The following is a 22,302-nucleotide window of genomic DNA, read 5'->3' as shown; positions in this document are numbered from 1 at the left end:
CATGCAGTTGTTTTAGTGTGTCACTGTACAGCTTTGTGGTTTAAAGGAGCCTTGCTAAACCTCTTATCGCTGTTTTTCCTATTATACCTCTGAAGACGATGTCAGTGCTTGTCCCTTGTTAGGTGCCAGAAGTATTCAATTTGTGTGAAATTAGCAAACAGTGCAGTTTAGAGGCAGTGACTTGTTCATAAATAATTGATGTTTAAAAAAAGAGTGATAGTCCCTGATTATCCACCTCACAACCCTGCATACTTATCAATTCATCCATTCAGCTGTGAAAAGCTTTTCCTTTTTTTTTGTTTGCATTTGGTTTGTACTACAGGCAAAGTGACAGCACTCGTGTTAAGGAGCAATGAGCTGACTTTCTAACATTGTGTATTGTTTTCAGTTATATAGGCACAGAAGTTTTATTTGTGTGAAGTTGCATTAGTAGTTTTGCCCGTGTGAAGAAGTGTTGATGATTCTGTGACTTTCGCTTGATATTCGTATGGCACTTGTGTGGTTTTACAAGATCCTCGGTAAACCTGTATTACTGAAAGTGCTGAGTGTTTTCAGTTTTAATGCAGCTCAAAGCAAAGTTTCTCAGTTAAGGTGTTTGCTGCTTCGTCTTTCAGCAAGAAGAATCTGTGATGCTGACAGACACTGAATAAATACGGTTTTGATCATGACTCCTAAATAAGGAGCTGGGAGATGGAAATATAGGTCTGAATTGGTGCTGTTGCAGGCTTTCATGTTGTGTCAGCTTTGCGTATATTATGAAATCTGTTCATAGCACATAAAAATGCACAAACTGTATTCCTGAGCTGCAAAAGCTCCACTGCAGATACATCAAAGAAAGAAGCAGCTGTCATCCAGTTTTAGCCACGGTGCTTTTGAATGCCTTAATCCTCTTGCCAAACAGTAGGCAGAGAGAACGCACTTTCTTTATTCCCCCTCCTTCTATTTTTTGAAGTGTTGGTGTAGCAAAATCCAGAAGCTGTGCTCAGCAGCCATCTTTGCAACGGCACAAGACATTATTTTCTTTGCATGTCATTTGGACATCTCAGTCCTCCTCATGTATGCTAAGGTCTTTCAAATTTAGTTTTTATTGAAGTTAGAAATTACTCACACTGTGTTTACTCCCAAGTGTTTAAAATATCAAAGCGATTATTCACTTGTACTTAATTTTCTTTAGGTCTGCTTCAAATTGGAATTAACTTGTTCTTCTTTGTTCCCTTTCAGTTGCTGAAGGGGTATATATTGAAATAATACTCACAACCTGAGTTGCAGGTGAAAATTTTCACTAAATGTGAAATTTTCACATTTTCGGATTTTTTTTTAACAGTTTTATGGGATAGTTATTACAAAATAGCTTCTCTAAGAGACAAGCCAGGTATGCTGCAAACCTAGGTTTGATCCGTTACAGATTTTTTTAAGGACTGTGTGTTGCAGTGTCTTGTCTCCGAAGTGGGTCATGGCAGAGTCTGGGGAAGGGAATGAGAACTCAGCAAGCACGCAGTGATACTTCCCTGGTACGATTTGCTGTCTCACAAGCATTTCCCAAGTCAGAAGCTGTTCTTTGAACTAAATAAATAAGGCCAATTTTTTCTTCATTGATTTGCCTAATCACTTTTCTTGGCTGTATTTTAAGAATATTTTCCAAATATGTATAAATACATTTCAAGGGAACAGCATAGGAAAATTATTTATATTGAATTATCAAAATTACTGGAAATAAATTATAAAAGTGTGTTTTTATGTATTGTTTTTTATGTTTGTTTGTTTATTAACCACTGCCTTGCAAAGTGAATTTACACTGCAAAATAATCTCAACAGATGAATGAAATATGCAAGTGTAAAGCTGTCAGACTAGAGCTAGTTCATTAAACTGTCGGTCTGGATAAACTGATAGGATATCACTTTAAGTCTTTGCTAACCTCCAGTCTCTCAGACCAAAAATGCTTTGCTGTGCTGAAATATATAAGCTGCTAGAGTCAGATGTAGCATTTTGAGAATCCATTTGAGTTGTCCTATATACCCAAATAGAATTTCAAAAATATACATTAAAAAGTATGTTGACCAGGATAGTGCTGAAAGCCAGATGAGAGAGAATGGCATTTGATTACAAGGTTTTAGATGTTTAGAAATGCTCCTGTTATTAAAGTTGCTCTAGTGCCAACTACTCCTACACTACGAGTCTGTTCGTTTGTGTGACATGCTAGCCATCACATCACACAAGGAAGATCAGAAATTACATGCAATAGCTCCAGTCCTACTTTTGTTGTCAGGCAAGGATCTCCCAACAGGAACATTACCTTCTTGTGGATTACTCTTGCAAGCCCATTTTCCCTTCCTTCTCTGTGAATACCCATTTCCAAATTCCTCAGTTTGAAATGCCATCTCTTTACATCCTTAAAATGCTAGATGAAAATAATGCCAATAAATAAAATATGCGTTTAGCATTTTGGGATGTTCACAACAATTTTTGGCTAGCTTATGCCAAGAGGTCTGTTTGCTTCACTCTTGACAGACCACAAAAAAAGAAGCAACCTTAAGTGAAAAATCAAGGTACTACCTCATTACTATGAAATCCAGTTGTTGGTAGTTTCAGTGGAATGTATGTGCCTTCACCGGCTGTGCAAGAGGCAAAGGAGTTCTTGTAGGCTGATGTCTCGTGCTCAGTGAATAAATATTGGGATGTCCACAGCTGTGTCCAGACACCTCTAAGGTCAGTGAAGAGATGCAGGAGCTGAAAGGCAGTTTCCAAGTGTCATTAATTTGTGGGAGGAGGGAGTCATCTCATCATGTTAGTTTACTCTTTCTTCTAATTTCTTCCCCCTCCACTTCCCCCACAAAGGTCATATGCATGTAATGTAGTCTTACGAAGTCTAGAGTAAGGTTATTTTGAAGTTTGTCATATTAGAAAGAAAAAGAGAAAATAATCTAAAATGGTCCTGCTTTGTTTTTTAAATTAAGAGTTTTATGTCAAACTTTGAAATAAGAAAGCGCTAGGTATGTGGTACATCCTGCTCTTGCGTGTCCTGTGCTGCATTACTGGAGTACTGCTGTATTAGAGGATCTTTTTAGTTTTGATGTTTATTGCCCTCTCTGTCACCAATTTTGTTACACAAACACCAGAAAAGGGAGTTCCTAGACTGACCTATTTGTTCATGTAAATGGCATTAATAAATATTTCTTTTTCACTTTTATAGGTTATTGAATCACTAGGGATTATTATATATAAAGCCCTGGACTATGGTTTGAAGGAGAATGAAGAGCGGGAATTAAGTCCTCCACTGGAGCAGCTTATTGACCACATGACTAATACCACAGAAGCAGATGGGAGTAGGGATGAAGGATATGATGGTTTGGATGAAGGAGTGGAGGATGATGACGACGACAAAGAGGAAGTTGAGGCCATTCATTCCTATAAAGATGTCATGAAGGTACAGTAATGGGCAATTTATATGATATTTCACTGGTTTTATCAATGAGAAAATCAACTCTATTTCCATGTTATTGTGCAGTGTGATGCTGCCTGCATCATTTTCTGATTTCTGTGAGGTTTGCTTGCAAAAATGACGTGCAGTAGTGTTTCATGTCTGACAGGAAGCAACAGAAAATCCATGACCAGCTTTATTGTTGGTTGTGCTATTAATACCACCTTCTGATTTCACCCATGTGCTGGATAGTCAGCCTTCCAGTGTAATACCTGTTGAATTACTATGTGTACATTTGGATACTTCATGGGCTGTTTCAATTAATTCACCTTTTCATTATGCAGTATTATTTTAATTATTCCTTATCACTTTCTTCCTCTGCCACCCTCCTCGACTGTAGCAGAGGAGGGCCTTTTAAACAAGGAGCTGATTTGTATGGAGTGAGTCAGTCAGGATACAGTATTTCATTGATGATCATTATGGTTGTGGTTCTTGACCTGAGTTGTGAGATTTGGAAATGCAGCTTATGAATTTTAATTACAACGGGTTCTTTAATTTGATCTGGGCTATGGTGAACAATCATTTGAAAGTATTAACCCTCTGTTTTCTATAGAGTCTTCTTCAATACAAGTTTTAGAGCCCAATGAGCTCTTAGTAGAGACAGAGGCATTGGATTTGACAAAACTTGTATTATTGGTTTACCTCATAAATAATCTGAGAGTTTAATACAGGTTGGAAAAATGTATGCTAATTTGTACTGGGGGATTGAACCTTGTATGTCTGAATGCAAGTCATATCTGAGGACCAGAAGCTTAGTGTGTCACAAAAACTGAGGGTAGTGGTGGGAGCTGAGACTAGAAGAGTGTTCCGGACAGCACATCAAGACACGTTAGTGTGCAGAAACAGGACCCCACTAAAACCCACCACTCCTGATGGGTTGACAGTAAAGAGTGAAGCTCTTAGGAGACTGGAATGGGAGTAACTTTTGTTTGAGATGCTTTTGTATTGTCCTTGCATCAAAAATACTGCTAAATGCTTAATGCCTTTATTTTTTCTCCCTCCCTGAGAGAAGCAGGGGTCAGAAGGAGAAATGAATGAAGTGGCCTTTCACTCCCTTGTGGTAGGGAGGGCCTGGTCTCCCCTTCAAGCCTCTGCCACTCCCAGCAGTGCTGGCTGCGTCGGTGCCCTCACTGTGGGCAGGAGCGAAGGTTGCTTTGCTCTCTCCCCCCTCTGCTGCTCCCTGTCACCCAGTCACCTTCACTAGGAGTGGCCAGCAGCACCCTGCTAAGCTCCTGTGGGAGATGCTGCAAACAGCACGGTGCTGTGTAGAGGATAGGTGCAATATATCATCTTTTCCCCCCAGCTTGGCAAAAATGCTGTGAATTGGTGAGACAATGAAAGTTGGATGGTTACAGGAAGTTTTGCTTAGCACAGAGGCAGAAGAGACATACATATACGCAGAGCTGAGGGCAGTGGCTTGTAGAAGTGATTATTTTAAAAGTTCTTTACTTGGTTTCTGCAAACAAGAAAACATTAAGTTTGGAAAACTTCTGAACTCCTTCGGTTACACTGGTACGCATCCCTGAAAAAAAAAAGAAAGGATAAGAAAATGGTCAGGTTTCACCTGTTAAGGCTGCTGAATGGCATCTTCCTGGTTCTGCTTTCTTAATATGTTATCTCTGGTAGTCTGAGGTACCTGCCTATTTATATGTTTTAAATAAATCAGTGTCTTATATTTTAAAACCATATTTTGCTATTAATTTTTTTATCATTCTGGAAACATACCACTTTTGTGACTTCAGCTTTATGAACTGAAGTTCAGCTATCATTTCTACATCATCCTAACTTTTACTGCTCCATCCCTTGGATTTCTCTTTTCTTGCTGTTGTTGCTTTTTCCTAAATTATTTGCTGCAGGCTTAACTCTGCGACTCACCTTTATTCCCTACTCTGCGTTGTTACTGCATTGACAGTACTAGAATGGCAGCATCGTTCTGCCATGGTTTTGACATCGGTGCAGATTTGTAAGATCCTTTTTTCTTGTCTTGGTACCTTTTCAGGGATAAGACCACGTTTTGCATGTGGCTTTTTCTTCCCCCTCTGCAGTGGCAAACTGTGGTGCAGGCTACACCCTTATTTACCCGGTGACTGTTTCACAACAGTAGTGTGTGATCTTGTGACCATGAGGCTCAATAATTGTAATTCCCCCTTGGCAAGACTCGCTGTGAAGCCTTCTCTTCTGCAGTTTGTAGGGAATGCTGCAGCAGGTTTGCTTATTGAATTGAGCAACTGTCATTCTTGCCTACCCTGCATTCTCTAAATTGCAAGCTTGGAAAATGGTAGAGATGGGCTGTGTGCTACTTGTATTGGTTTTTAAGTCTTTTAGCTACATAGTCTCCAGAATGGACATTATTTTGGCCTTGAAATGTGATTATAAGTTTCATCTTTCTCCAGAAAGTGTCATTGTCAGGTCTGCTGTGAAGACTGGACTTTTCACCATTGATCACTAATGTGGATGAGCCTATTTTGTGATTAAAACACAGAGATAGGTAAGATGTGTGTCAGGTTTTTCTGTCATGTGAAGTAGGCAAGGTCAGTCCTGAACTCTCCACTAACCTGGAAAATTCTGAGTAACGTGGTGGAGATTTATTCCTAAGAAGTGGGAAAAGGGTAAATGCTAAATAGTACTGCCAAGATCATCATTGGCAAAGCTTCTGTTTGGAGAAGACACAGACGAGCTTTTGTGCTGCTCCTCAGTGTATTTGGCTGATTTGGCTTTTGATTTCCTTGGCAGGACCAACCTGCTGCACAGACTTGATCCACTGTTTTTAAAAATGCATCTGTGAAGAGAGGAGACGTTGGTTGCCAGGCGCTTAACTTCTTGTGTCTTTGATGTATTTTGGATGTGGTGGCGCTAGTGCAAATGAAGGAAGAAAGAGAGACAGTGGGGACAGGCTATTTTCAGACAGACGCTTTCTTTGTCTGGGGCCCTCTTCCCTGCCCCCATCCGCCGAACGTACACACCGTGCACATACGGTACAGGAAGTCTGTACAGCTCGGGAGTGCCAGGTTCGCTGTGCACATACACGAGGACAAAAGTGTACAGGCATACAGTAATCCCGAGGGATCAGGAACGCATCAGGTTGGCAGCACAGATACGGCTTGGGGAGCCTTGGGTCAACAAAGGATATAGGCAGGGTGGGCCTGGCATGCTGGGTGGGGTTGGGCTTGCTAAGGGCGTGTGAAGTCCTGTCACCTGGTACTTTTATCAGGGTGCACGGCCCTCTCTGGTACTGAAACAAGGTGATGCAGTTCATCCATCTCTTCCAGGGTATGCTCAAACCCTAATTCCACTCCTAATCTTAATGTTATCTCACTCCTTATCCTACAGATCTCTGCAGTCAGATGGTTTAAGACAGCATCACTTTCCAAGTTAACCTCAAGGTGCTTTCTAAGCTGCAGTTTATCAATATCTGCTGGCCTGAGTCCCAAACCTACACCCAATTCCAGTATTCGCCTTTATTCTAGGACAGCACCTCTTCTTCTACTTCCTGATGCAAGTAAAGCCACATAACCCTTTGGTGGCAGGTTTTATTCTGTGCTTGTATTTGCTGGGCTGAGCTGCCATCCTAGCCCCTAGCCCTGTCATCGTAGCCAAATCGCTGCTGCCAGTACTAGACTTTAGGTCCTCTTTCAGAGCAGAGGTGTTGTCAGTGGTATCTGCAAGTGGTGACATTCACCTTCGTCACTGTCTCTGCTACCTTTTTCTGCAGATCTTGTGGAAGATAGTAAGGAGGCAGTGGCTTTCCTGAACCAATATCTTGCTCTTACTTATGTTCACCTTTCATCCCAAAAGTTAGCTTTAAGAGGAACCTTATCTGTAGCCAAGCCACACCTTCTTATCTCAGAGACAAATATAGGTGGATGGTCCCCCGTGCCCCAGTAAGGCCCACAGGCCTTACCTAAGTAATCACTTCTACGTAGCGCAGTAATAATGTTCATTAATTCTGACCAAAAATTAACTGTCATGCAACTGCTGCTTCACAAAGATCAATTAGTGACCCAGGTCCCATAGTAAACAAAACTTGTACTTAGGAAATCTCCATGCCGACCTTTTAATTTGTATGAAAATAATTTTCAGAGGAGCATGTGCAATATTGTGTTATCTCACTGTAACAAACATAAACAAGATGACAGTTTGCAATATTTTAATTTGCAGAAATTCATGTTTGTGCTTTGCTTGTAAGCAAAGAGGAAGAATAAATTATGTTTCTGTCAAAACCCACCCATATTAAGATATTTTAGTTAGCCTTTAATCACTGGTATGGTCTCTAAAATGAGAAACTTCTAAGTGATATGTGTGTCTTGGTAGTTCAAGTATACGACTGACTTGTTTCAGCTGAAGGGAACTGTGGTGATACTGATCTGCTTGCGTTTTGTTTTGAGTACTCTCATGGTAGTACAGATCAACTATCTATGGCATGTGTAGAGTTACAGGGGAAAAAGAGAGTATGTCCTGTATCAGTGCAATTACAGCCAGGATGAGAAGATCTACATTTAGATCTAAGCATTTTGAAGGCTCCCTCTGAGTTTGAGGACATACATTATTATCATGTATGACCCCATCTAAGTATAATATGGGAACCTGTCAGAGGGGAACCAGAAAATGCAGTTAAAAACAAGTCTGGGTATTTGTTTATGACAGTTAAAGAGTTCATGTTAGTGGAATTCAAAGGCCCATCATTTTGTCTAGTTCATGAGGTTAAAATTAGTAAGGTGCAGCTTTCTGTGAGTGTAATTCTGTTTAAAGCTGGGTTTGCTTTAGCATTTTTATATGAGCCTGCAGAACAGTATTTATGCTTCATTTTGAAACAAGCAACTTGCAGTATACCCTGTAACTCTGCCTGAAGCTGGTGAATGTTTTGGAACCTTACTGAGATGATAACCAATGCCCCAGATGATGTCACTGCATTATATATTGAAAAGATAGGAAACAATATTGGTCATTTGTGAAAGTCATTATGCTCAATGAAGACAAGTGTTCAGCTCTCTTCTCTTGAGTCCTGTTCTATATAGATCTTGACCGAATAGGACCCATTGTGATGATTTTGGCTCAGATAAAATTAATTTTCTTCATAGTAGCTAGTATGGGGCTGTGTTTTGGATCTGTGCTGAAAAGAATGTTGATAACGCTGGTGTTTTAGTTGTTGCCAGGTAATGCTTACATTAAACCAAGGACTTTTCAGTTTCTCATACTGCCCCTATTCTCCTGCCTTCTTCTCTACAAGAGGCTGGGAGAGGACACAGCCCGGACAGCTGACCCAAACTGACCAAAGGGACATTTCATGCCATATGGCATCAGTGCTCAGTACATGAGCTGATGGGCTGTTGATCACCAAATGGTGAGCAATTGTTATGTTGTGCATCACTTGTTTTTTGTATATTCCTTTTATTGGTGGTATTATTATTAAGAATATTCTTATTGATAATTAATAATGATAATATTTATATTATTACTTCCTCTCCCTTTGCTGTCCTATTAAACTCTTTTTATCTCAACCCACGAGTTTTGGTTTTTTCCCCACCTCTGCCCCATCTCATCTCAGGGCTAGGGCAAGCGAGCAGCTGTGTAGTGCTTAGCTGCTGGCTGGAGCTAAACCATGACACCCATGCATAGGCATTTTCTTGTTCCTTCACCATTCTTTGAGCTAACTTGGAGTTGTCTTAGAAATGTAGTAAACCTGCTATTTTTCTCTTGTCCAAGCAAGCCTTCTATGTTGTGGTTATTCATTCAGACCATAGTGTGTTTCTTCTGTCTCTGCTGTCCCCCCACCTTGGCTGGGATCCATGTTACCTATATTTAGTCGAAGGATCACAAAGGTTTTTTTTTTGTTTGGTCTTCTTTTTTTTTAACTCCATCAGTTCCTTCATCTGTTTTGCCGCAAGACTCCTCAAGCATTTGTGCAGGCGCAGCTGAAGGACTGGCGGAGTAAACTGTGCCACTGGCTGAGTCATGAAAGGAGTCAGTGTTTGAAGCTCCGGTACTGTGCAGGCTGAGGACAGACCGTGCAAAATAAAGCAGAGTGTCTCTCTGCACGTTTGAGTCTTCACAATGTATGAGCAACATCTCCACGTGCTTGGTTTTAAAATAAAATCATTTAACAGCAATAACAGGGGTTTGACCCGAAGGTCTTTATAAACAGTTGCAAAGCCAGTGGATTTATGACAACTGAGAACTCTGCAAGTGAAAGATAAGTAGAAGCAGAAGTAATTTTGTACTGTTCACAGTGTTTATTTTGAGAGGTTTGGTTTAGAATTGTACTATACTAAATGTACTTGCAAGGAAGTTGTCCCTCATGACTGTGGTCTTCCCATTAAAAAAAAGAAGGGCTTGGGTTTTTTCCTTGCCTTATTATTTTCACACAGAACAGTGGAAACATCCCTTCTGTCGGCATGGGCTTAGATGGATTGGAGTGTCTTATTCCAGGCTGGGAGACAAAACCAAATCACCTTTTCTGTGGTGATTTTTACCTTCCCATTATGGCTCACAGTAATGCATCTACACTGGTTAAAAATCTTTGTACCCATAATTCACATAATTATACCGGTATAACCTGCCTAAAGTCTAAAATAGACTGAGGAATCCAAGGAGTTGTCCAACAAAAACAGGAAACACAGATTGAGTGTGCAGGTTATTTTTATGTATGGGGAGGTGAGAATACACCTGAAATTTGTGTGTGGCCTTTATTAATCCAGAAGAAGTAGAGTGAGGCATGGACTTCTTTTCCCATCTGTTTTATGCTGTCATTATTGTAAGTAATTTGTACATGGGTAAAAATAAAGTTCCACTCTTCAGTGGAAGTAGAAGGACTCTGGTGGTAATGGCGTCCCGTAGTGCATGAAACGCAGAATTTGTCATGACAGAGCTCCAGTTTTCCCTCTAAAAATACAAATGTCTAAAACCTGCAAAGCAATCTGTTAGAAATAACACATCTGAATAGGAGGTTTAATCTGAAGTATTAAGAACCTTTGTTAGCCTGTGCTGCCTAAAATAGACCCCAGAGACTAAAGTAGATCAATGTTTACTTGTACAACGTACATTTTGTTTGATCAGATTAATTTGAAATTCTAACTAATGGCTGGAAATCAGGGTAATGGTCAATTAACACAGTAATGCTGTAGTGACCCATAACAAAGTTAAAAAAAAAAAAAAAAAGAGCAGAGCCATGTTATAAAAGTGACCCATATCTTCCCTGCCCTACGGATTAACTCCAGCACTGAGCCGGACAGTGCAGACTGACCAAAGCTAAAAGGATCTGCCCGAGAGTCTCTCTCTTCAAGTCTCCCCCACCTCCCCTCTCCAGGTACTAAAGCTGATGAGTGCACAGAAGGCTGTGTTGGATTTTTCAGATTCACTGTCAGCCTGGTAAAGGCAGTAGATCTGCTCAGGAAAATTAGCCAGGACGGCAGCTTGTCTTATGTTAGGGTTTGGCAAAGGTTCATCTTATCAGAATCTAGTTTCCGCCCATGTAGACTTTGCAGCCTTGGATGTTTGTGGTGTTGCAGCTAGCTTTTTAACTCTACTGGCTTCTTTCACTCCTTTAAAAATGCAGGCCACTTTTAGACAGATTCACATGACATTTTCTATTATGTCTGTAAGGCACAAGTGTTCTTTGATTTCCATGTAATGCCACCATCCCACAGGGAATATCCCATGTACCTTATCAGTGCTACTTGTATTGTTTACACTGTGTGTGTGATATATGTTTCAGTAGACAAGTAAATTAACGGTGACATGCAAAATTACTGTACAGTTTTCTCTCTCACGTAGCGTTACGTGTTGAAGGTTCCCAGTAGCTGCCCTCACAGGCCATATTCAAAACAGTAGATTAACTTGTTCCTGCAGTTTTTAAGATGTGCGTATACAGCTCTTGTTTGAAATGGGCAGCACAGGTGTTCTTGTAGCTGTAATGCTCTACAGGCTGAGGAGAAGCAGGATTGATGGCGTGGGGGAGAACTTCTCAATTAGGCCAACTGGGTTAGCTGGGGGAAAATATTGTAGCCCTTCCAGGCTGAAACAAAAGAGTCTACAAGTGATTGTCCGCTGTAAATTTCGGAGTCGCTAACTTCTGTGAGGTTTTTGAACCTCACAATACACCACCCCATTCAGGAGGTGGGTCAAGAAGAAAAGTGGCTGTGGAAGCTTTGCCTGTTCTACTTCTTGCCAGCACAAAAATGACTAGATTTGAGGATGTTTGGAGGGTGTTTCTTGCTGATGGCAGTTGTGTAAAAAACTGTGGTTATTTCAGTTGTCAATATTGCTAGTTTAGGGTCACTTTAAAGATGATATAATTGCATTGCCAAAGAAAATGGAAGTGCCAGAGATGCTACACAGTTGCTTAATTCCTTATAGAGGCATATTGTACAGTAACAGCAACATGGGAAAATTAAAGAAACGGAACAAGGGCCCTTTAATTAAGCCACTGTGATCTTCTTGCTTTTGAATTATTCAAGAGGGAGCCTTGGGCTTGAGGCAAAGTTTCTTTTGGTACATTTATTTCAGTGCTGGTAACAGTATTAAAAGAAATTAAACATTTGGAGGAAAGTTGTTTGAATTCACTTAAAAGTAGCACTAATTTTCCAAAATAATAATCTCTCTATTTCAGCTACGTGATTTTTAATATGGCCTTGATTACTGTGTTCCCATGATGCTATCTTCTGCTCTCCTTTGCTTAGCATACTGTTGCATGCTGTATTTTAGAAAAATATTGAAGGGAGATAAGGCCATTTGATATAAAGAAATAAACAGTGTGTATTAGATTGTGCTGTCCCCTGAAGATCTGAATCTAAAAGTCAGAATATCATATTTATCCCAAAGATTGGTCTGAAGACAGGGAATGTTTTACATTTCTTAATAAAAGGCTTTTTACAGTAGGTTTTTGTTTGAAACATGTAGTTGCAACATCCTTAAAGAGTATTGTAACTGAAGCAGTCTGAAGGGGTAGCTCTGAGAAGACTGTTGTCTGCAGCATGCATGGCCCCGAGTGTATTTTAAATGGCTGATTTGTAAATATTTTACATGGAATAACACATTGGGAAAAGCAGTATTCTTCTGGGTGATATCTTCAGTGCATTTCTCAAGTAGTTTTAGCTTTGCCTTACTGCATCGCTTGGGCTGTACCGTCCCAAAGCTTGTGCATCTGTGCAGATGAGTCTTGTATCTGTAGTTGTGGAGAATTATTTGATCATTTTCAGTCTAGCAGCCTTCCTAAAAACTCGCAATAACTTGTGCAACTGAACAAAATGGTTCCAAGAGATAAACTCCTTGAATCTACCAAGTTCAGCAGAGCATTTGTTGAAGGGAAGGTGTAGGCTAGCCTGGATGCTATAGGAAGACAGCAGGCATGGGATTTTGTGCAGGGAGGTAAGGCAAACCGGCAGAGCTGAGTAGTAATCATGGCTACTCATTTTTAGGAGACACAAAGTAACCATATAAAGAAGAAGACTTAGCTGAGTGATTGGCAAGGGCAGGGATCTAAGGGACCATGCTAAAGGAAGCCAACTGCACACGGGGGCAATGCTTCCTACGCTGCTCTGAGTTTGCTTTGTGTAAAGCCTGTAAAGAAGGCACTAGGAAGACTTCTTTTGGAAGCCTGGTTGGATGCAAAACAGAGGAGGTTCTTTTGCCTTTGCCCTGAAGAGAACAAACCCCTTTGTTTTATTGTTATTTATGTATTTGCATCTCTGGGAAAGAGGCTAGAAACTTGATTTTCAGCACTAGAAAAAACAGGCATTTGTTTTATGGTTATTGAGTTCATGATGGCAAGGAAGAACAAGATACTTGGGGTAATTTAAGCCAAAAGAGAGTTCTGGTTTTTTTGTCTAGCTTTTTCTTAGGACAAAACAAGTTTGGAGTTGGGACAAGAAGGTCCTAATGGGCAATTCTATTTGTTTTTCCTTTTTGGCATGCCAAGATTTCTTGCTGTCAGCCCTAAGATCAACACTTGCTTTAGATGAGAAAATTCTCATGCAGCCAAATCTCTTTACAAGCTGATCTCTTCTAATCAACTCATGTTGATCAGTCCACTATCTCATACTGTGTGTAACAAGCCCCTGTATTTGTATTTTATAGTCATACACACTTGCACAGGTAGGTGTAAAATATCACTGTCCTCAATCCACTTTTTAAAATGGAAAGATTATAAGGTTATGTTTGGAAACATGATGGTATTGAGGGAGGAAAATGAGCTACAGGGTTGGGTTTTTTGGGGTTTTGTTTGTTTGTTTGTTTTAAATTTGACTTCTGTGGTAGCATTAACATTGACAAATGAAAAAACTGCAGCTCAGGAGAGTATTCGTCAGCATGATTTATTAAGTCTTTTCATGTCTGGACAGAGGAATCATGTCACAGTAGAAATATTTTTAGTGGCTTAGAGGTAAAAATATAGAAAATATGTTTTCCGGGCAACACACACATTTGGAAATAAAAATACTTAGTAAGTTAATTTTGCCCTTATGTTTGGGTTAAATTTCTTATAATTATACAGAAAGTGAAGGATTCCCGTACCTTGGCTTGATCAAGAAAGCTGAGGCCGGTTCGTGTAAATCCCTTTAATGTAATTTTAAAGTAGCTTTGAATGTGACAAGTGTTTAAGTGAATTATGTTGATAGACAGGTTTCAGTAATTAAAGTGATGTCATTTAGTGTCTTAAACAGTTGTCCTGATTTTTCATTCTGGGCAGTGTAATTGGAGGTCAGCACGTGGTCTGCTTCACTTTGAAAGTAACCTCTGTGCTCGGTTTAAAAGGGTGATATCAGTCCGTTTCGCATTTCAATGTGTTACTGAGCAAAGTAAGTGTTGAAATTTCTTGCCCTGGAAATGGTACTCACTGCGTTGGGAGCCAAGGCACCTTGCCGGGGACTTTCCAGTGAGTAGTCTGGATGCCAGAGGCACTTGGCCTCATGGCGTCACCTTCAGCAGAAGTTCACAAATCTGTCATTGCAGGAAACCTTTAAAAAAACCCCCGTCAAACTGCAAAATATTTGCAAGAAGTGTACCTGTGAACACCACGAGTTGGTTTTTCTTTCCTACTTGGGCCCACTTTATGTCACAAGTGGCTAAAGTAGGAGAGGGAAGAGAGGACATGCCTGCTCCTTCCAGGTGCTCTCCTGGGGGCCAGGGGGTGCATGGCATCCATCTTTCCTTGGCCTGGTTCTCTGGTTAAGCGAGCAGGTAAAACAGAAGGGGTGCCTCTGCATATCACAACACTCTGTGCCGTAAAGATGAAACTCAAGCGGTTTCACCTACAATACCAGGTATTACTTCTGCCTGGGTGCACGGCAGTGAACTGCTGAGGTGAGATAACTGGTGAGATAACTAGGCCACCCCCCCAGTAACCTCTGTTGTCTTCCATGCCTACCACAATGAAATGATTAATAATTTTCTTTACCACTCTGACAGATAAAGATAACCTCCTTTGAGGTTAATTTGGCAGCTATCTAGGCCTTTTAATGAAGATGCTGCAGGCGAGTGGTTTCTTGGCAGCTCCCTGCTGGTGTCACACAGAGTTGGAGGGATCTAAGCTCCCCTTGCCTTCCCTGCCTCTCCCAACTTCCTCTTGAAGTTATCTTTCTCATGGGATCCTGACGTAATACTTAAGGATACTGGCAAAAAGTCCTTTAGAAACACTTAGTTTGGAACTTTTTGACAAGAGAGTGATGTTCTCAGCTATCTTTGGTGGCAGAACAAGCTGTAAGCTTTAACACTCATGGGTTTTACACCAGATTCCTTGTAGATGTGACAGTACATCCTAAATTCAGTTCAGAGCTGTCAACAAACTCCAGTTGAGGCACTTTGCCAACATCTTTGATTTGTCCCTTTATCCATCGCTATCAAGTTCTTCCATATGAAGTTGATGTTAAACCAGCTTTCATCTTACTGAAGATAGCAATGTTTGAAATAGATTTATATATTTGCGTTTCTAGTTACCTGTACTTTGCTCTTAAGTCTTGTTTATTTTAAAAGCAAGTGACCTGAGTTTCAGCCCTCAAAAGTGGCTTTATCATGAAAATTGTCGGTACATAAAAGTTACCCAAGAGTAACAATTGGTCTTTGACTACATGCAGGAGAGTGCTCTACCATGATCACCTCTTTGATAACCTTACTCTCCATGGACTAAGGTCACTACAGTATTAATTACCTTTCAGAGATTTATTCCTTTTATATTTCTGCTTTGGAAGGCATTGGTAAACGTATCACGAAAAAGCATCTATTTCAACGGACATGTAGTAGATGCCTCTGCAAATGCCAGGGGTTTTAAAGGTAGCTTTGAAGTTGAAGAACTGATCTGGGTGTTCCTGCCTGACTTGCAGAGATATATCTTTCATGATATGTAACTGAGAACAGGTAAATAATTATCTATGGCTCAGGTCCGTAGAATACTTGGCATGAAATACTTCAATTATTTTAAGAGCTGTGTTTGAAAGCAAAGCACTCATGCAGCAGTTGACTGGAGAAGTAGGAAAGTGATTTGCCTCCTTCCATTTTCTCTTTATCCCTTCAGATAGTAAGATTTTGATGAAGAGGCAGCTGGTGGCTGGGTTGTGGTGTGTGTTTTTTCATTGTTTGCTTTTTGCCTTAACTGTTCTGTGTCAAGGACACATCCTTTTTACTGCAGAACATCCTTGTTTATACAAGACTCCTTCAATAAGAACGGCAAGACTTCTCTGATGGGGTTGAAATATGCTAAAGTGCAAAATTATTTTATGTTAATTAAAAGCAAGGTAGTAAGAGTTGGAAAGACTGTTCAAATACTTTTAAACTATGTATTTGTTTTCCAGTGCATTTTTTTAACTGTGCAGAGAACTTGATTTCAAAAAGCTTGCTCAGCATTTGAAAGTGCAAGTAGCTCTTTTTGAAATTATAACAAACTTTGGTTTTGCAGTGCAAGATTGGCCAAGGTGTATGGCTTTGCCTCTCTCTACAAGTGGCAGATTTTGAAATAAGCAAGCTAACTGGTAGAAAGAGCAGCCAAACCCTGGTGAAGAACAAGAAATGTTTCTGAAATCAGTTTATTATCAAGAGAGGTTCTCTCTTGCTCTCTACCTCTGGGTTCTCACCTTGCGTGGAGGCCTGTGTTGTTCATCCTTTTTAGAAACAAGGATTCATGCCTATCCCCTCCAAGGAATCATGACGTTAAAATGAAGCTAATATATTTTAAGACTGAAACAAGAGGTCAGTCTATAGATTCTACTAAAATCTTCACAATCCCTTAATTAGAAATAATGAAGATTCCATTTCATATGAACTCCTATGAGTTCAGGACCTAAGATTTCAGGAAAACCACCAATTACTACAGGATGCATAATAATTTACTAAAAGTTGTCCATTCTAAATTTTCATACAAAGACTGAATTCTGTTCAGCAGATTAGAGTGCAGATGGACCAACAAAGCAGCAACATGATGGAAAAATATGCTGTAGCATCCTACATGGTTTGGTCGGCTGTGGCATTGATCCATAATTTTTTAATTTTGTCAGAAAAGATTCCATGACGAGCTCAGTGAGCTTGCATCAGCCTCCGTCTCCATCAGCAAAATAGAATTGGCAATTCCTAGTGGCACAAGGGTGAGAGAGTACGTGCACCATGGACTGCGGGGCAGCTACAGCGCTGAGGCTCCTTACGGCGCTACCACAGTCTCTGCCGTGTAGACTCGGTGCAGTTTGGGATATGTGATGTGGCCTTGAACACTTGACAAAGCGGTGGTGTTACTCCTGCCGCTGGCAGTAATGTGTGGAGCCAACGCAAAGCGGTAACGCTGTCTTTCCCTCAAGTCTCTGATCAGCCAGGGCGGTAGAAACACCATCTGCAGTCCCTACGGTTGGTTAATCCCACCTTTATACAGGGCGTATGTCGAAGCCATTGACTCTAGGTAATTCAATTTCTAGTAATTACCATACTGGAGACTATTTCCAGGAATGGAGTGTGCATAGAGGAAATGGACCAAAAAAAGGCACCACCACTAGGAATAGAGGGAATTGAGGACAAAATAACACCTTTTAAGTTCTGATTTATTGGATATCTGTTCTGCTTGAATAAACAAGGATATATATTTGAATCAAAATTATAGTATTTTATTTTTAATCAATAAATTGTGGGTTAAATGATTTTGTTCATATCTGTTTTAGAGTGGCATATTATGTAACTGACATGTTTGATAAGGCACTTGCAATGTAGATTCAGTGGCTATAAATTTTAAGAAAAAAGTGTTAAGCATACTTGCCTAGAAGAAGAGGAGAAAGAATTTTCCTATAGACCTTTTTCATGCAGAGTTTCAAGACCTGATTTCCCTGACAAAGGTACTACAAATGAGGAGTATGGCATACATGAAGGAATAGAATAGGTTACCATATGCTATCTAACGAAAGCAAAATGAGACTGGTTAGAAGTTGTTGGATTTATTCATTGGGAGTGAAGTTTAAAAGCTTGTTATGTTTACTAATGCAGTTTGTTTGGTTATGCAGCTGGAAATCTGTTTTTTTGGAAAGGAATAAAAAGTCATGCTTCAGGACAAAACATGAAAGCAAATTATTATTATGCCTACCGAAAGAAGTTTGAGTGCTTTACATAAAAACAAACAAACTTCCCACACACGTACATTTTAAAGCTCTATGCATGAACTGTAAATTGCTGCCAAGGAAAGTGCATGTTTGTATTTTAGTTGATATATTTTAATTGTTTTTTAAGTGGCTCATGAATAAAACTGCCTTACATTAGTATATGGTCTCTCATTTAGTAAGTATGCGGGCATCTGAACTGTTTAGTGATGAGGTTGATGGGCATTATTGAAAAAATGACTGAGGAAACAACCTCTCTTCTGGATGATTATTCCCTTCCTTTTCTACGTGTGTCAGTGAGATTTGGGTTCTGATTTGAGAGAAATTCCCCACCATTTCCTGTTGCCTTTTGATAAAACTGTTATCTCATTTGGTCTGTTCAAAAATTTCACTTTTTTCTGCTGTTTTTCCAGAGATGTTCTGGGGTTTGTTTTTTTCTTTCCAAGCAGTACCCTGAGTGTAATGGCTGCTTTCATAGGCTTGGGGAGAGGGGAGGAAAGATGGGCACCTATCCTGCCGTCATTCTCTGCTGCCTATGCCAAGCACCCTGCTACAAAAGCAACTCTCCTCTCTTTTCTGCTGAACAGAAGTAGTAGTTCCAGTAAGAAGGCATGCTTGGGCCCTAAGGAGGGGCCGAGAAGCATGGTTGACAAACATACAAAATGACATTACAGGGGTGCAACTCTTTGCTATCAGTTATTCTGGTCTAAATTATTTAATAATGTATAGGGTGGTTCCACAGCTTAATGGGCTGTTAGCTGCACAGCTACAGGTAGCTCTGTGAATATGTATGGCGACTCCCCTGCTCCTTTAATTATCCAGTTTTATCATGTTTCCTCATCTACACCTCGGCTCTGCTTCTGAAGCTGGTTTTCTGACCCAGATGCCTCCATCCCGTCCTTCACGCTGCTGCTCTTGCATAAAATGCAGATGCGTGAGCGGTAGAAATGAGAGCTGCCGAATGCACTCAGGGCTGTTGACTTGTTGTGAAGCAGAGAGCTCTAGAAAACGGTTTCTGCTGGCAGGCCAGCTAGTGGTTTTGCTAAATGTTGCAGGGGTTGACATTTCATGTAAAAGAATAGGAAAAATATAAATTGTAGGATTTCGCCCTTGCTCATGAACAATCCCATTGATGTTCTACTGAACAGTCAAAGAATGAGAGCTAGAAAATTCAGATTACTGCATGTTTATATTATTAATTCCTCCATTATTCTGCTAAGAAACAACGGAGCACAGTTTCTCTGAAACTAAGAGAGAATGCAGAATTGGTTTTCACTTAATTGGCTCTTTTGAAACAAGCCTCTTTGAGAAGCAGGATGTTGTCAGTCTACGGTGTAAAGACAGTGTAACAATACTCCTAACACACATTCCAGAAACAGATGTATGTGAGAGGGTGTATTTGCGGGGTAAAAATAGTTTAATAGCTTTCAAGAAGAAATGGGAATTTATGTGAACGCAACTTTGTCAAGAAGTCTGCATTAGCACATAAAAATTAGTCAGTCACTGAAAAATTAGTGTCAAAATATGCAGTGGGAATAGGGTCGCACAAAAACATAGTTTGACTTTGGTTTGAAGTCGACTTCAATAGTCAAGCTCTTCATTCTGTACTTAGAAAGCTAATAAAGAGTAAGAACAGGATTTGCTGAGCATGAAAAATACAGAGTTAAACTTAAAAATGTAGTCGGTAATGTATACTGTAGTTTTGCTTTCCGTTTCTTAACACCTGTGTAAGTTTTAAATGCTTTCAAAAGTGTTCGGAATTGTGTTAAATACGTGTAAGGCTTGTCTCCCTAAAAATAGTGTCATATAAATGTAACAATACACATTGTCTTCACCTTTAATTGTTTCTTTGTTGGAAAAGGTTCAAGTTGGGGGTTGGAACTAGATGATCTTTAAGGTCCCTTCCAACCCAAACCATTCTATGATTCTATGAAGTTTATAAGTGAGACAGTTCAGTGAGGTGTTAGTCTTGCAGTTACTGTCTGATGAAATTTTATCAAGATTCTCATCACTGCTTAAATTCAGTCTGATAACGTGGAAAAGTGGTTAAGACTCTTCAAATAGCCGTGAAATGTAATATTTTAAGAAAGAAAATGAGCCACAGTACTCAGCACCTCCAGGCCATCAGTACCTGGAGGAAACTGTGTCAGGACAGCTACTCTGTGTAGAAGAAAACAGTGGAGGAGAGTCTTTTGCTGTGCACCGGTTTCCATCCTGAGCATTGTTGAATTGCTCAGGTTTTGCTTTGTATTTCTAAAAGCAAGTACAGCATATGAAAGGGCATTGCAGCATTTCCCAAACACAATCTACCCCTGTGAGGGTTTCAACTTCACTTCCACGCTGACTGGAGTTTTGATGCAGGAGGGTGTTTGCAAACATTTGTTAGTCCATTCCTGTTTGACATTTAAGCATATATATAAATAATACGCTCAGGGCCTTTAATCCTCCGAGTTTGCAAAGCAGAACTTAATTAATGATGATGAAGACTGTATGATACAGACAGTTGGACACTTCTTTAAGGATCAAGATCTTATGCAAAGCACTGTTTTCAATCCTTGCATCATCTAATTCCCGTGTGCACTTTTGGCTTTCATCTCAGCAGCTGTGTTTCTTCTTCTTTTTACCATCCTGAAAGAGGTAACCAACCAAGGCCACTGTTCCAGCAAATTGTACCTGTTATTGCTAAATGCAACAGCTTTGCTGCTGCATTTAGGTTTTCATATTAGAAAGGAACATCAGTAAAGAAAGAATGTATTAAGCCATTTTGTGAGGAGGATCACTTAAACCGTTAAGTTCTTCTCTACCCCACCTCAAAGCGATCAAAACAACAAATACCACTGTGAGGGGAAAGTCTTACCAGATTGCTGTAGAACATTTAAATAGTGAGGTAGACGTGCTTGACACAGGCAAACTTGCAATTTGCCTCAATTTTCATAAAACCTACCTTTTCCTTGAGGTGTGTAAAAGTAATAAGGAGCTCACATGTCAAGCATTTGGGCCTTCCATGGCACTTGGAAATGATCCTTTAAAATATCAATTTAAAAAGTTACAAAGCTTCTGCAGATAGCTCTCTGGGAAGAGTAACTTTCTGTGAATCCTTTCTGTAAATTTATTTTGTGGATTAATAGCTAACTCTGCCCTCAACCCTTTTGTCTTATCAGTCTTACCTTGGTAGTATTCCCCTAAATTCCTTTATCAGAGGGATCAGGTTGTCCTTGGTCCACTGCAGTGATAAGTGGCGGAGCCAGGGGCGGGTCTCTGCTTGGAAGGTTTGGGAGAGCAGCTGTGAACTGGTACTAGGCACAGGGGCGGTCCTAGCAGGCAGAAACATCTTGCAAACTCATGTCAAAAGACTTCTTATTCCTCTGAACGCTCCATCCCTTAACGTTATTCTGGATAATAAAGCGAAGCAAAATTTTCTGTTGGGTTTTACAAATACATGGGTATTGTCTTGGTAAGATTTTTCTGGTAAGGCAGATGACTCCCTGAAGTTCATATTTATAGGAATAGAAGGATATGTATAAAAAATACCACCAAATCTGAACAAACAAAGAAGTCTAATTACAAGGTCTAGTTTATCTGCACAGATATAAAAACTTACATAAAATAATCTCGACTTGGGAAGGCATCGCAACCTGAGTTTTCTCTTTTGAACCTGTTGCAGTCCCATACTGCAAAGGGCAAGGCAGATACCTAACACAGTTGCATGTTCAGTTGGTTAAAGCAGTTTCTTCTTGTTACTCAAGAAAAAGTACATCTTTTAAGTCTATGTTAATAATACTCCATGGCTTTCAAAACACTTAACAAGCCTGGCATTTGCAGGCTGGGAGTGTGTTTTGCATAATATCAATAGCTTGTCTTTGTGGCCCATGGGAAAAAGAAATCCTGTTCCTTTTTTGTGGTGCATTGGTACAGGCCCTCTGCGCAAGGTGATCGCAAGTGGAAATGCTTTTGGTCTTTTGAGATTTTAATTCCAGCAGGCCAAGCGTTTGGATGAAGCTTCCAGCATATATCTAGCCAAAAAGGTTTTGCAAAACCTGCCTGAACTTTGGTGGGTGAGTCAGTTGTATTTGTAGTAGTTTTATGGAGCTCTACAATGGAATATATTCAAACAGATGCAAGAAATGCTGTTTGATCTCTTTGGATGGTTACACTGTGCTTTCTGTTAACACTGCTTTGGCTTGGTGTGCTCTTTCCTAGTCAATTGAGGCTGAATTTGGATAGGGGAGCTGGCAAGGCTATGGTATTTACATAATGCCTTTTTTTGT

The 22,302-nt window shown here is 40.1% G+C and overlaps 1 protein-coding gene across 1 annotated transcript in view; it reads left to right on the top strand.

Annotated features, from left to right (window-relative positions):
• Positions 1 to 3,191: 3,191 nt before the first annotated feature.
• SPIRE1 (spire-type actin nucleation factor 1) overlaps positions 3,192 to 22,302 on the top strand; it is a gene marked incomplete at its 5' end in the record, with an annotated part of 68,393 nt that continues 49,282 nt past the window's right edge. Inside the window, one exon of the mRNA XM_010160161.1 lies at positions 3,192 to 3,425. Coding sequence (XP_010158463.1) covers positions 3,192 to 3,425 — 234 coding nt within the window. The remainder of the gene's footprint in view (positions 3,426 to 22,302) is intronic.

Source organism: Eurypyga helias, unplaced genomic scaffold, assembly GCF_000690775.1.
Source record: "Eurypyga helias isolate BGI_N326 unplaced genomic scaffold, ASM69077v1 scaffold5841, whole genome shotgun sequence".
Lineage (NCBI taxonomy): Eukaryota > Metazoa > Chordata > Aves > Eurypygiformes > Eurypygidae > Eurypyga > Eurypyga helias.
This window is presented reverse-complemented; position numbering and strand designations above follow the sequence as displayed.